Source organism: Corythoichthys intestinalis, chromosome 16, assembly GCF_030265065.1.
Source record: "Corythoichthys intestinalis isolate RoL2023-P3 chromosome 16, ASM3026506v1, whole genome shotgun sequence".
Lineage (NCBI taxonomy): Eukaryota > Metazoa > Chordata > Actinopteri > Syngnathiformes > Syngnathidae > Corythoichthys > Corythoichthys intestinalis.
Genome location: NC_080410.1, coordinates 52,071,301 through 52,087,323, shown reverse-complemented (window position 1 = coordinate 52,087,323; position 16,023 = coordinate 52,071,301). Strand labels below are relative to the sequence as shown.

At 41.2% G+C, this 16,023-nt stretch overlaps 1 protein-coding gene across 1 annotated transcript in view; it reads right to left on the bottom strand.

The window, feature by feature from the left end:
• Positions 1-16,023, bottom strand: part of mrc2 (mannose receptor, C-type 2) — a 91,713-nt gene that overhangs the window by 8,971 nt on the left and 66,719 nt on the right. The window contains exons 17-27 of the mRNA XM_057861579.1: positions 10,354-10,520; positions 10,095-10,263; positions 9,770-9,912; positions 7,449-7,560; positions 7,217-7,383; positions 7,021-7,129; positions 4,521-4,759; positions 4,287-4,449; positions 2,307-2,456; positions 991-1,104; positions 579-758 (exon numbers count right to left, since the gene is read on the bottom strand). Of these exons, the coding sequence (XP_057717562.1) occupies positions 579-758; positions 991-1,104; positions 2,307-2,456; positions 4,287-4,449; positions 4,521-4,759; positions 7,021-7,129; positions 7,217-7,383; positions 7,449-7,560; positions 9,770-9,912; positions 10,095-10,263; positions 10,354-10,520 (1,713 nt within the window). The remainder of the gene's footprint in view (positions 1-578; positions 759-990; positions 1,105-2,306; positions 2,457-4,286; positions 4,450-4,520; positions 4,760-7,020; positions 7,130-7,216; positions 7,384-7,448; positions 7,561-9,769; positions 9,913-10,094; positions 10,264-10,353; positions 10,521-16,023) is intronic.

The window sequence follows — 16,023 nt, the reverse complement described above, 5'->3', positions numbered from 1 at the left end:
ACAGCGACTGTCTCTTTGCAAATGAGGCAGACACAGTTGCTGCCTATTTTAGTGAAGAAATAGTCCAATTTCCACCTATCCTTGAAGCGTCGGTCGTCGCAGTCAACTTTCTTTTTTTTTTTGTTGATAGTCGCCATTTTAGTAAATTGTAAGTAAGGGGTCACATGGGGTAATGTTGCTTAGAGTGCTGCTGTCTTTTAGTTGGTAAATGAGGAGCAGCATTTAGTGTGTAAGCTACTTCATATGCTGGTAGCAGTACAGCTGACCAATTAATTAAGTCTGTGCGGGCCAGACGTTACTGATTTTATGACAGAGGCTGGGGGCCGGATGAAATTTGACCACGGGCCGCATTTGGCCCCCGGGCCGGACTTTGGACATGGCTGTTTTACAGTATTGTATAGTATTTTTGCCTCTCGTAAGCTGAAATTTCTTTCTTAATAAGAGGCAATACTTCCTCGTTTAGGAGCGTCGTAACCTGAAAATTACGTGTGTAGAGACGTTCGTAAATTGAGGTACCACTTTACCTGAATTCCTTGTGTAAAAAAAAAAAAAAAAAAAAAGGAGACTTGGACGCTTACTTCTCGCTCGCTTGCAGATGACGCCGTGCGTTCGATTCCGGCACGATCCGGGCTTCCAAAGACCACTGTTGCTTTGGATCCAGAAGCAGGAGTTGGGCGAGAGCACTGAGAAGGCCACGTCGTGAGCTTCCCAGTTGGTGTAGGACATCTCCGTCTCCTCGCTCCATACCAGCCCTCGACCTAAGACGCAATCGCAACAACACTTGAGATTTTGTTGGACCTTCAGAAGAAAACACCAAAGTTGCACTCTGGAAAAAAAGATCTGGTTTGTCTATCAATGGCAGTCAATGAGTTGACAATCTGCCAAAATGTGGGTGAATATCATTCCTTTTTTTTTTTTACAGACATCTGGTTTCGCAGTTCACGGTTATGTAATGACACTGATGGGGAGCGGGCGAGAGGGATTCGGGACCTTTGACGGTGACTCCCAGCCAAGCTCCGTGGGCCTGCTCGGCCGAGCTTTGGATGTGCTCCCACACGAAGGCGTTCTCCGTCTCGTCCAAGATGGAGAGAAGCTCTGCTCCCACTAGAAAAAAACAAAAGGGGAGGATGACACATCGTGGTCGGGAAGCCATCTTTCAGGGTTTCTACAGCTCGAGGCAATTTTTTTTTAATGCCATTTGAAACTACATTGAAGACCAACTACACAACCAACCAAACTGAAAAGAAAAAAACACCACGGGAGATGCATTAGTGTCGTCCATAACGCATCGACAATGCAAAGAATCAGCGAGAGCCGTCGAGATCGCTCCCAAAAATCGTAGATGGGACTAGTTTTAACAGCAATACTTTTTAAAATGATAAACGGCGTTTGCAGGATTAAATAACTCATCGAGGGTTTGCATTAGTAAAGGGATCCTCGATCTTTAAGACAATTCTTAAATGTTAGTATGAGTTATAATAATTTGATATTAGAACCCCTCTTAATGTTTTCGTTTTAATTAGGGCTGTCAAAATGATCGCGGTAACGGGCGGTAATTAATTTTTAAAATTAATCACGTTAAAATATTTGACGCAATTAACGCACATGCCCCGCTCAAACAGATTAAAATGACAGCAGTGTAATGTCCGCTTGTTACTTGTTTTTTGGTGTTTGGTGCCCTCTGCTGGCGCTTGGGTCCAAATGATTTCATGGCTTTCAGCACAATGAGTGAGCATAGTGTAATTATTGACATCAACAATGGCGAGCTACTAGTTTATTTTTTGACTGAAAATTTTACAAATTTTAATAAAATGAAAACATTAAGAGGGTTTTTAATATAAAATTTCTATAACTTGTGCTAACATTGATCTTTTAAGAACTACAAGTCTTTCTATCCATGGATCGCTTTAAGACAATGTTAATGTTAATGCCATCCTGTTGATTTATTGTTATAATCAACAAATACAGTACTTATGTACAGTATGTTGAATGTATATATCAGTCTTGTGTCTTATCTTTCCATTCCAACAATAATTTACACAAAAATATGGCATATTTTATAGATGATTTGAATTGCGATTAATTACGATCAATTAATTTTTAAGCTGTGATTAACTCGATTAAAAATTTTAATCGTTTGACAGCCCTAGTTTCTAAAAACATATTTTAGTACAAGAGAACAATTGTGGTTTATTAGAGCGTACATGTCTTTAAGATCGAGGATCTCTTTAAGACCGTTTTCCAAAATGGCGAATTCACTGCCTTTTAAGACTTTCCAAGGATCTGCGATGTCGTGTCGGAGGTACCTTTCTGGCAGGACGAGCGTGCGTCCTGTTGCAGTCGGAGTCTTTGCAGGTTGAAGGCGTAACAGTGATTCCTGAAGGACACCCACGCCCAGTCGCCCACAGAACGAGGGCAACTTCCAGGGTAGGTCCACTGGTGACTCGTAGGCATGTCTGTTAGATCAATGGCAGAATTTCATGTGTCTAATTGGTCAAGTGTACACTATGAGAATCCATTTCATGCCAAACTTGGTTTATTGCCGTATATTATTATCATGATATTACACGGGGCAAAATCTTAAAGAGAAAAAGTGAAAAAGAACTACGACTACTATAAATGCCTCATCAGCGTAGAGACAAAAGATTGCGCATCATGAACTTTAACTAGCAAACGCCAGCTGCACGGCTAACCAAAAAAAGCAGCAGGAGGGCGAGTGAGAGGCTGTATGAGCATGAAGCTGAAAAATACTTATTTCTATTATTTCAAAACCTGATCCTTTTCGCCCAATTCCAATCCTCAGAAAAATCGGCCCAATTTCCGATCACGTGATCGGATTGGGACATCTCTATTGTAAACCTACCAAAATTGTCCTCTCCAAGAAGAACAAAGTGAGTGAGAATTGGAGACCTCCCTCTAGGCAGTCTAAAACTGAATTGTTTTAGGTTTGTCAGCTGTTTTTATTCATTGATTGGTGAGGAATCTAAAATTGGATCTTATCAAGTATCTAGCAAGATTTTTTTTCTCCACAGCTTACTATGTCGTAGCTATATCCTTCGTGTATACTCATAAGTTGCCTACCATCGGTCCTCAGCTATTCCCTATCTTCTGGATCGAATCAACTGAATAAACTAACTACTGAATTTTGAACTAATCTACTGGATCTAATCAACAATGGACTATTGGGAAAATGAACAATCAGAGGGGATAGTTATTACTGTATAAACGTATACATAAAAAAAAAAAGTCCTATATGGTATACTGGGGACAGGTTTCAATAAGCTTCGGCTTCTCCCGTCAGCCCTTTTCTTTGCGGGTTGAATTAATTGTAAACACATATAAATGCTGTATGTTTGTTTGGATTTTGTCATGCCTGAAGGGAAAATAAATAAATAAATAAATAAATGAATAAGTGTTAAATAAACGTCTCAGCCATGCCTGTTTTTTTCATATTTAGTTCTTTGTCAATATTTGAACAATAAAAAAAAATCACATAGTATGTTAAATGCAGCATTTTTTCCTTATTTTTTATTTTTATTTTTTAGAAAATGTCTATAAACTTGACGTGAGAGAGAAAAAGTGATAAAAGGGTTTTAGATTCTGCACTCAAAAATGGGAACTGTCAGACCAAAAACTATTAAAAAAAAAAAAAAAACGTGTTTACCAGTGTTATCTACCGTTTTTGCCCGAAAATAAGACTGTGTTTTTTGCATTGAAATAAGACTGAAAAAGAGGGGGTCGTCTTATATTCGCGGTCTAGACATTATACCTATTCACGACGCTAGATGGCGCCAGATATCATAGAAGCGATGTTCTATCATGACAGATCTCAGCTACTCTCAAGTTTAACCAGTTTGCATTATTTTATTGCAATGTTTTTCCTTATTCAGATTTGTTTCAAGACTACAGTTAGACTTCACTTTGACGGTTAATGCAGTTATTGCAATTTTGTCGTTTTATCACAATAGATTGGTTTATTTACATTTCAAAAACCAGAAGCCATTCATTTACGAATGTAGTTTACATATTTAAATGTTCAGATATTAAGATTTGAATGAAGCAAAATAACATGCTTTTTTTCTCAAATATATTGTTATAATCATTTGTTTCCGATGTACTGTAATTATTTTCTGTATAAAAATTAATTTGGTGTTCAAAAAGTCTTTTTTTCCAAACTTGAGTCTTGAAAAAGAGGGGGTCGTCTTATAATCAGGGCCGTCTTATATTCGGCCCAATACGGTACTTAGCCTACGATCAAGACCGTGTCAACCAATATTGTTGCTCACCGCTAATTTGACAGATGGCGGCATCCAGTTTGTGGCCGCAGGGGGCCATGGTCCATAGGCCGGTGGGGGTCATGTGACCGCAGCCCGACAGCGTATTGGGCTGCCCGTCTACCCAGTTGGAATAGGGCAAGTCTTCCTCACCCAGCCATGTGTAGCTTCGCCCCTGAGGACGTACGAGCAACAGTTTTCACCCGACTCGCGGCAGTACTTTTCTTTTCTTTTCGGCGAACTCACCCCGTAGTTGTAGAGAGCGATCCACGCCGGACGTCGCAAGCTGTTGATGAGCAACGTCAGGTACGCCTGCTGTACGGGATCTTTGGGCGCCGCCAATGTCATGTTCAAAGAGTTACACAGGTGCAGGGCACCGTTCCAGTCCAGTCGCTTCTGCACCACCTGGTACGTGACGCCGCCTAGCTCCAGGCGCTTGGACGGGGAGGCGGGAATCATGGCGGGCGCCGGGGGTATACCTGGATCTGAAAAAAGGTTGGCGTCAGGTCACTAGATTCAAGTGCAAAAGTTCAATTTACTCATATGTCGGATGAATATTCCCTATTGAAACAAATCCAAATTTCATTCATTCATCCAAGCAGCCCAAGAGCACCAAATTTTGACACAGCCCAGGAGGGCTCAAGAGCGCACTCGCTTTGTTCTTCTTGGTGAGAACATGAACTAAAATGGCTACGTCTCCGTTATTTGTGGACTGATCAGAATGAAATGTGGTAGGTACAGTATATCTGAGGGATCTGGTGCGCACCAAATTGTTTCATTTGCTGCATTGTTGCAATTGGCTAACTTGTATAGCAAACGTTTGCTATCTTAACTGCTATACAATGCTAATGTTTACAACGATTGGCTAACTTGCGTAGCAAAAGTCCGAGTAGCATAAATGCTATACAATGCTAATGTTTACAACAACTGGCTCACTTGCATAGCAAAAGTCCGCGAACGTAAATGCTATACAATGCTAATGTTTAAAACAATTGGCTAACTAGCATAGCAAAAGTCCGCTAGCTTAAATGCTATACAATGCTAATTTTTACAGCAATTGGGTAACTTGCATAGCAAAGGTCTGCTAGCTTAAGTGCTATACAATGCTAATGTTTACAACGATTGGCTAACTTGCATAGCAAAAGTCTGCTAGCTTAAATGCTATAAAATGCTAATGTTTACAACAATTGGCTAACTTGCATAGAAAAAGTCCTCTAGCTTTAATGCCATATAATGCTAATGTTTTCAAGCAAAATTCTGCTAGCTTATATGCTATACAATGCTAATGTTTACAACAATTGGCTAACGTGCATAGAAAAAGTCCTCTAGCTTTAATGCCATATAATGCTAATGTTTACAAGCAAAGGTCTGCTAGCTTAAATGATATACAATGCTAATGTTTACAACAATTGGCTAACTTGCATGGCAAAATTCTGCTAGCTTAAATGCTATACAATGCTAATGTTTACAACAATTGGCTAACATGCATAGCAAAAGTCTGCTAGCTTAAATGCTATAAAATGCTAATGTTTACAACAATTGGCTAACTTGCATAGAAAAAGTCCTCTAGCTTTAATGCCATATAATGCAAATGTTTACAAGCAAAATTCTGCTAGCTTATATGCTATACAATGCTAATGTTTACAACAATTGGCTAACTTGCATAGAAAAAGTCCTCTAGCTTTAATGCCATATAATGCTAATGTTTACAAGCAAAGGTCTGCTAGCTTAAATGCTATACAATGCTAATGTTTCCACAATTGGCTAACATGCATAGTAAATGTCCGCTAGCTTAAATGCTATACAATGCTAATGTTTACAAAAATTTGCCAACTTGCAGTGCAAACGTCTGCTAGCTTACATGCTATGAAACGCTAACGTTTACAACAATTGGCTAACTTGCATAGAAAAAGTCCTCTAGCTTTAATGCCATATAATGCTAATGTTTACAAGCAAAGGTCTGCTAGCTTAAATGCTATACAATGCTAATGTTTCCACAATTGGCTAACATGCATAGTAAATGTCCGCTAGCTTAAATGCTATACAATGCTAATGTTTACAAAAATTTGCCAACTTGCAGTGCAAACGTCTGCTAGCTTACATGCTATGAAACGCTAACGTTTACAACAATTGGCTAACTTGCATAGAAAAAGTCCTCTAGCTTTAATGCCATATAATGCTAATGTTTACAAGCAAACATCTGCTAGCTTAAATGCTATACAATGCTAATGTTTACAACAATTGGCCAACTTGCTTAGCAAAATTCCGCTAGCTTAAATGCTATACAATGCTAATGTTTACTAGCAAAAGTCTGCTAGTTTAAATGCTATACAATGCTAATGTTTCCACAATTGGCTAACATGCATAGTAAATGTCCGCTAGCTTAAATGCTATGTAATGTAATTTCCACATTTAGGAAAACTGCAATTTACAGACTCTTTGTAGCTCATTGTATTGACATAAACTGTGTTTAAACTGAATAGACAAAATAGCTTTCATCTGATCAGCATTCGGATTAAGTTATGATCGGACGCAACAACAACGCAAATAGTAGAAGAAGAAGAAGCCGGAGCAACTTCTGCGTCAACAACTCCATTTCTACTTTAAATGTTAGCGATCACATGATCGCTGTCAGCCCTTCCCAGTCTAACAGGATGGGACGTCAACCATTGTCACTCGCGCTGAAACTTAATCGTTCACATTGAGCCGAAGTCAACACTTGTGCACCGCTGCTTGAATTTCTCACCTTGTTGCCTCTGACAGAGGTAGCCGATGCTGTCCGTCTCACAGGCCCGGGAGGCCCACATGCCCTTATGCTTCTCCGGGTTTCCGTGAATCGCGGCCACGCAGTTTCCCTGGTGAGACACACACAGCGGGACCGTTGGAACCGGACAAAAAAAAAAAAAAAAAAAAAAGAACTTTACAACTGCTATAGCCAATACCGGATTCTTTTGGTGGTGCGGCCCGTTATTGTCGACGGGCTGTCCCGGAGCCCAATTGGTATAGCTCAGGAGGCCCGGTTGCGCCCATCGGAAGTGACCTTTATCGTCGGAACTGAGGCCGATCCACACGTCCACGCTGGCGTTGGACAGCAGCGTGGTGACGAAGGCTGCCGGGAGGAGAACGGACACGTGGTTCGCCCTTGACAAATCATCAGAAATACTTTTCTCTCACCTTGCTCCAGATGATTGGACAACACGGCCAGGACGCCGCCTTGCAGTTCACATTTGATTTTGGCCGCAGACCACGTGGCTCGCTGAGACTGCAGCTCGAGCACTCGAAAGCACTATCGAGGCCATAAAAGAACATTCAGTATTTGCTGGTACAGTGGCACCATTACCGTCTCAACAAACGTTATTTTGAGGTTACGACATCTTTAAACGGGAAAATTATACAAAATAAAATACAAAAAGATACATTACTGTAAAAGATACGTATGTGCTTCCTGCTTTTAAATGTCGCGCCATAAACTCCTGCTGCCCTTTCCCGTCCCATCCCCTTCAGTATGCTGCTCTCCTATTTGCCTGTGTGTCGCAGCATGGCGCGACCAATGTTGTCTCTATTGTAATCTGATTATTTTCTTTTAGTTACGAGCAATCTAAAGCGTTCATTTTTCCAAACCAGTAATCTGATTAAATTTAGTTTCCTTAGTGTCTGTGCTAACAAAATAGTAACATTTTGTTATTACCTCATAATGTATGTTGAATGAAGAATATTGTAGTCATGTACGAAGAACATTTTGAATAGAAAATGTTAGAAAGGTCCCCGGTGTGTTTGCGTTTCCATAGTAACTGCTCATAGTTACTCGCAAGTGCACATTCGAGCCGAGTGCAGCCACCTGTTGAGATGTGCAATATGTTGACCTATGTGCGCCTGTGATTGTACATTCATTCTGGAGGGTTCCAGCGATAGGTTGGAGCCGTTACATGCGCAGCTGTTTCGTAGCTTTGCCGTTGCAGTGGTGCGTAGTTGTTGAAGAATACTCATCAACGGTGTTGTCAGTAACGCGTTACTGTAATCTGATTACTTTTTTCAGTAACGAGTCATCTAACGCATTCATTTTTCTACACCAGTAATCTGATTAAAGTTAGTTTCCTTAGTGTCTCTGCGTTACGATTTTTTCATTGCCTCATAACGTATGTGGAATGAAGAATATTGTAGTCATCTACGAAGAGCATTTTGAATAGACAATGCTAAAGTAAAAGGTTCCCGGTACGTGTTTCCATGACAACCTCTTAGCTATTTCCTGTTTTGGTCTCGCTTTACGTGTTGTGGGACTGAGGCGGGTGGACATTCGCGCCGAGTGTTGAGACGCTGCTAGGGAATGTTGATCTGTGGATATCCATGAATGAAGGTGAGTATTTTTCCTTCATTCTGGAGGGTATCAGCAAAAGGTTGGACCCCCTACATGCGCGGCCGTTTCGTAGCTTTGCCGTAGCAACGATGGGCAGTCATCGCTCCAAGTTGGCAAGCTTCGTTTACATCATATGCGTGTTGCATATTTATGCCGTGAGGTGATGTGTTCGTTTAGCATCTGTGGGATGTGCTGTAAGTCCGATTGAGTGTAAAGTGCTAAGTTGCCGCCACGTTTTGTGGCCAAATTGACCGCCTGTGTGTTGAGAGGAGTACTTCCGGGTTGTGCACGCCACCGCCACCACCTTTGCAATTTTGTGCAGTCAGTTTGCATTGTTTTACATTGGCACTGATATGCTGTTAACCATAACTCGAAATTCAGAAGTTTTGACATTAGGCTTAAACTTAGAGATTTAATTGGTCGGTGGAGTTTTTTTCAACAAATTCCAAGCACTTTGTCAGATATTTGTTAGTTTCAGGGCTCCGGAGTGGCTATGCTAGCACGAAATTCTGATATTCCCCTTTAAATTCAATCATCGGAACATCAATTACATGTGATGAAATTTTTCGTTTGACATTCTTATGTTGAGGCAGCAAAGGGAGAAAAATGGGTAAAAAGTAACTGATAGATTACTTTTAAAGTAACTTAGTTACTTTGATAATGAAGCAATCAGTAAAGTAACTAGATTACTTTTTTGAGGCGTAATCAGTAATTAAATTACTTTTTCAAGTAATCTGTGACAACACTGCTCATCAAGTCCATGCCTCAGAGACTGCAAGCTGTCATAAAAGCCAAATGTGGTGCTACTAAATACTAGAGATGTGTTTTGATAGTTAGTTCTTTGTTTGTTTCTCATGATTCCATATTTTTTTCCTCAGAATGGAGTGATTCCATATATATTTCCCTGCAGTTGCATTTACTGACCACCACAATGTTTTTTATTCATCTCTTTTAGTGTTTCTGAATGCTAAAGAGTTGCACTTTTGAACTAATGCATTATTTTTTCAAGCTTTTTATCCGAGTTTGTTCTACGTGATAAAATGTCTGATGGAGTGCTCATCCGAGACTGGTGATTCAATACTTTTTGCTAGGGGTTGTATCACAATTATACAAGGGCGGCGCGCCAAGTGATCTCTTGTACCTTGCGCTGATACGACGCCCAGCCGTCAGGGCAACCTGATGGCGAGTGCGGGGCCGATGGCGTCGGGGGAGCGGTACCAGTGACGTTCACCCTCTTGCAGATATACGGCAGGTCGGAGGGGCACTTCTCCTCAGCCCACTCAGCTGTTGAATTTATATATTCAGGAGAAGTACAATAAAAACTTAGGGAAAAAACACAACTTTTCAAGTCATGCAGTTCAAATCAAGTCAAGTCTGTCTGAATCATTCAAAAAAAAAAAAAAAAAAAAAAAACCTAATTCCAGCAACTAGATTCCAGTCTCGTAAAGTCGGGGGTCTACTCTCACCTTTGTTGGCGATCAAGTGAACGCATCTCCGGTCGCGACTGAGGGGGCGCGGCCTGCCGGTGGACCAAGACACATAGTTGAGCACGGAGCGGTCAGACCAACGAAAGCGTCCGTCGTTGTCGTAAGTATGAAGTCCCAGCCACCAGTTGTCGCCCTCCACCTTTATCATCTACAAGATGTGAGGGGGGGAAAAAAACAAACGTCATTACTATAGCGTTATGAAAACTCTCATTGAAGAGTTTAGTTGAGTGTTCTTTGCCTGGGTGACCGTGGCAGCCAGGAATTTCTCCTCCTGCGCCGAGTGGACGGACGCCAAAGAGGAATCAAACCAGGAGCAAATCCTCTGGGCTTGGTCCCACGTGGTACGGTGGTCAAAAAACTTGTACTCGGCCTCCTGGAAGCCGATCCATTCCGGAGAGGAGGTGCCTAACAAGCCAATGAGTTCTTCTTACATTTACAGTACAACAACAACAACAAAAAAACACTGTTGTTTTCGTCAACAATGACGATAAAAAAAAAAATTCGTCAACGAACAATTTTTTAGGCTTGCAAACTTGCCACCTTTCGGCGAAATTTGCCATTTTGAAAGCAAAATGGGTCATTCTTCTGAATCACGTAGATCCGAGGAGGAAAAAATGGGGCGGGGGGGCTGTCAACGAGGGAGTGAAACAGTTAACTTCAAAATTGTAGTCCATGCTCAAAACTACACTCTAGTCCGATGACCTAGATCTATCACCGCCACTCTCTTCTCGTGACAACAAATGACAGACAATAGTGAGAGACGGGAGCACAGTTATCGCCAATCAGCAATGAGGAGGCGGAACCCCTCTCCATCCCAGCTTCTCGCCTGGACCCGTTGGAAATTGCGGCAAGGTAAGGGATTAATGTCAAAAATGGTTAACTTCTTAAAGCAAAAAGTTTGAGTGATGGCCTATAATAGTCTTCATAAATCATTCAATCGTGTCGTTCGATCAATTCCTGCGCTTGTAATGGTGTCTATAACACAAGTATTCGCTTAATTTCTTGATAACTAACTTCAGATAGTCCTCAATATTTCACCGCCTCGTAGAACGCAGTTACTCGATGTAGCTCTAACTGCGGAGGGGCTAACTAGCGCCTTTCACACAGGGCTTTGCTAGTAAAGTTAGCGAACGTCAGTTGGGATCTGAATTGTTGCCAGTTGGCGTTGTGACGAGTTACGAAAGGCCCCTTTGTAAAGCACTTGTTAACGATAAAAATTTTTAAAAAATCATGAGCAATGAGGTAACTAGAGTGATGAACTAGTGCCTTCCATACAAGTCATGTTCAGGGCTTTGTTAGTAAAGTTCTGAATGGTCACCAGTTATTTTTGACAACGAGTTATTTAAGGCCCCTCTATACTCTCCGATAATTACAGAAAGGGAAGAGTTTTGACTTGTTGTGGAGGTCGTTTCATTTGTTTAGCCATCGAGAGTTTATCAAACCGGAGAGCTCCGCTACAGGTCGCATTTGAAAGTACCCCCATTCCTGCGCTGTTCGTACACCCCCCCTGTTCATAAAACAGCCTACAGGTGTACTCCTGTTAATCCAGTATGATGCCCTATCAATTAAAGTTAAGGACCATAGGACTAATTGCTTTGGTTGAATGTAAATAAAGTTATGATCACTACAGTTAATGCTATCTATCTATCTATCTATCTATCTATCTATCTATCTATCTATCTATCTATCTATCTATCTATCTATCTATCTATCTATCTATCTATCTATCTATCTATCTATCTATCTATCTATCTATCTATCTATCTATCTATCTATCTATCTATCTATCTATCTATCTATCTATCACACATAATAGTTAAGTGAATGGAATTTATACTGTACCTGTAAATTCATATTTTATGCTGTACAGCTGTTCTCTGCTTAATGCAAACGGGACAAACTGTATATTTTATAATTTTGATTTTGTATGATTTGCTACTTAATGCGTCTTATATGCTCTGATTTCAGGATGAGAGATTTAGACTTGTATATGTTAAATTATTATGTACTGTGTTTAATTCGAATGTCTCTGGTTGCACTATGAAATGCACTTTTCCGCGCATGCCGCATGTCCATGTTACTTTGTCACCTTTTTCACCCCTAACAAGTTTGCCTGCCTGATTTTTTAAATGACGATAACAAAACTAACATAACAAGACAGATGCCAGTTTTTGTCTGGGGAGACAAGAACAAGATGAAAATTCGCCATCGTTTCGGTCACAAGTTCACGATGTGTGACATTTTCTTATCGTATGTGTAGTTAGCACACATCGTAGCAGTGTTTGGTCATGTCACTGATGTGACGTCTTGGCTTGATATGGCATGTTGCTTTAGCCTTTAAAGGGAAACTCGGACTTACAGTGCTGGCCAAAAGTATTGGCACCCCTGCATATCTGTCAGATGATTGCAAAATGATTGCAATAACAGATGCTTTGTTAGTAATAGCTTCATTTATTTTGCTTGCAATGAAAAAACATAAAAGAGAATGAAAAAAAATAAATTCATTTTACACAACATTCCAAAAATGGGCTGGACAAATTATTGGCACCCTCAGCCTAATACTTAATACTTGGTAGCACAACCTTTAGACAAAATAACTGCAAACAACCGCTTCCGGTATCCATCAATGAGTTTCTTACAATGCTCTGCTGGAATTTTAGACCACTCTTCTTTGGCCAACTGCTTCAGGTCTCTGAGATTTGAAGAGTGCCATTTTCAGATCTCTCCACATGTGTTCTACTGGATTCAGGTCTGGACTCATTGCTGGCCACTTTAGAAGTATCCAGTGCTTTCTCTCAAACCATTTTCTAGTGCTTTTTGGATCATTGTCATGCTGGAAGACCCATGACCTCTGAGGGAGACCCAGCTTTTTCACACTGTGACCTACATTATGCTGGAAAATGTGTTGGTAGTCTTCAGACTTCATAATGTCATGCACATGTTCAAGCAGTGCAGTGCCAGAGGTAGCAAAGCAACCCCAAAACATCAGGGAACCTAGGCCGTGTTTTACTGTGGGGACCGTGTTCTTTTCTTTGAAGGCTTCGTTTTTTTCCCCTGTAAACTCGACGCCTTTTACCAAAAAGCTCTACTTTTTCCTCATCTGACCAGAAAAAGGTTTTGGCTTCCTCAGGTAAGTTTTCTTCTTCTTTCTTTATTTTCCCTCCATGCATGACAAATCCAACAAACATACAGGATTTATATGTGTTTACAATTAATTCAACCCGAAAAGAAAAGGGCAGACGGGAGAAGCCGAAGCTTATTGAGACCCGCCCCCAGTGTATCATAGGACGCAGAAAATATCGTATAACAATTTTTGACGTTCAGATTGCGTAACGTAGTGATTACAAGGTTGTTGTTTTTTTTAACCATCCCCCTTGATTGTTCATTTTCCCAATAGTCCTTTGTCGATCGTGTCCATGTGATCGTTATGTTGATTAAATCCAGAAGATTAGTTCATAATTCAGTGGTTAGTTTATTCAGTTGATTCCATCAAGAAGATAGGGAATAGCTGAGGACCGATGGCAGGCTGTGTCCGCCAGCCCCCTTTCGTCGACTTAATCCTCGTCGCAGTTTTCGTTCCTTGCTGCCTCCCGACGATCATCCATCTCAAGGTTGCGCAGCTTCGTAGTAAGTTGCATCGCCATTCAGGTTGTGGCAGTGTTGGATGTCACCAGGTCATTCTTCACCTGTAATATATCATCACAGGCCTTGTTGAGGCTGACATTCACTCCAGCAATAGCATTGACCGTAGTAGTTGCCAATTCCACCGATCGCTATTGGCTATCCAACACATCCGACGAATCAAGTGTATTCCAAGCCCCTGCAGAAGAATAGCAGCCAGCAGCGCAACAAAAGGAAAAACATCCTCGATGTCATTCCACTTTGAGTATGGTCAGACACAGCGGCCGCCATCTACCCCAGCTATCCTCCACGTATTGAGACTTTAGGGTTTATCCCAGGCAGGCGCGTTGTCCAGGTTTTGGCCGCATTGTAGAAAGATCTTGACCAGGGCACTCAGTGGCCAATTGACCAGTTCCATGTCGTTACAGAATGTCACAATACTACTATTTGAAGTCAATTTTCTGTGCATTTACGGTTTTGGCAAACTCCAGCCTGCTTTTTTATGTCTCTGGGTCAGAAGTGGGATCTTCCTGGGTATCCAACCATAGAGTCCCTTTTCATTCAGACGCAGACGGATAGTTCGGGTTGACACTGTTGTACCCTCAAACTGTGGGACAGCTTGAACTTGTTTGGATGTAAGTCGAGGTTCTTTATCCACCATCTGCGCAATCTTTCGTTAAAATCTCTCGTCAGTTTTTCTTTTCTATCCACATCTAGGGAGGTTAGCCACAGTACCGTGGGCTTTACACTTATTGATGTCACTGCGCGCGGTAGACACAGGGCCATTCAGGTCTTTGGAGATGGACTTGTAGCCTTGAGATTGCCCATGCTTCCTCACAATTTTGCTTCTCAAGTCCTCAGACAGTTCTTTGGTCTTCTTTCTTTTCTCCACGCTCAATGTGGTACACACAGGACAGAGGTTGAGTCAACCTTAATCCATTTGAACTGGCTGCAAGTGTGATTTAATTATTGCCACCACCTCTTATGCGCCAAAGGTAAGTAACAGGTGCTGTTAATTACACAAATTAGAGACGCATCACATGATTTTTCAAAGGGTGCCAATACTTTTGTCTGGCCCATTTTATGGAGTTTTGGGTAAAATGACATGATTTAATTCTTTTTTTCCATTCTGTTTTGTGTTTTTTGATTGGAAGCGAAATCAATGAAGGTATTACTACCAAAGCATTCGTAATTACAATCATTTTCTGGGAGAAATTGAGCATTGTCTGACAGAATTGCTTTTTACTTTTGGCCAGCAGTGTCTATTATTGCCATTGATTCAAAAATCTAATATTTAGTACGTTGCGACCTCTGAAGGGCGCCATGTTTTACAGGCGCAATGCACGCTGGGGGTGATGACGCAGTTAGACTGGACTAGGATAATAGCTGTGCTAGCTAGCAAGTGAAGCTAGTATGACGACTGGCATGATTTTGTCACATTCTGCTGCTGGTCAGATTGTTTTGTCACAGATCTGTGGGATGAGTGCCCAATATCGTACCTGCATCCAATTTCAGCTCTTTAGCATTGTCTTTAAACCGAGCCTAGGCGGCTTGCCGAGATATTGACCGTTTGTTTTCTTAACCCCTTCATTGCGATTTGCATTTTTGCCGTGTTTTTTTTTTTTTTTAGAATTAAATTTAAATACATCCTTATTACATTTAAGACAATTAATGGTTTGGGGCCATCTTATCTCACTGATGCCCTGGTTCCATATCGCCCCAACAGAACACTCCGTTCTCAGAATTCAGGTCTACTGGTAGTTCCCAGGGTCCTTTAGCTACCAAGCTCATGTCTTATGGAATCAGCTTTCAGCTAGTTTTAAAAAAGCCGACAGTCTGGACATTTAAGATTAGACTAAAAACGTTCCTATTTGACAAAGCTTATGGTCAGGGTAGTTAAAACCGGTTTAGACTCACAGTTCAGTCTGAGCTGCACTAGAAGCTATAATGCTGGGGGAAGTACAGCCACTGAGTCCTATCCCCTGTTTCTCACTCTACTTACCACTTGTCTTTACTTTATTTCTCTTTTCGGAAAGGGGAAACCGGGTGACTAGTGATGGAGAGACGAGTTAACTAGATATTAGAAAAGAGATCTGGAGATCATGTCAAGCCCTAGGGGGCAGTGCAGATTTACCGGGCGACAGAGAATGATGCACTTTGACCCCACCAAGCTCCCTCAGCCCGGAAGAAAACATGCCCGCCCATTCGAAGCAATGGAATTTTCCTTTTGCTCCAAAAGGCACAAAAATGGAAACATTCAACATATTTAAATTTTAAAATATTATTA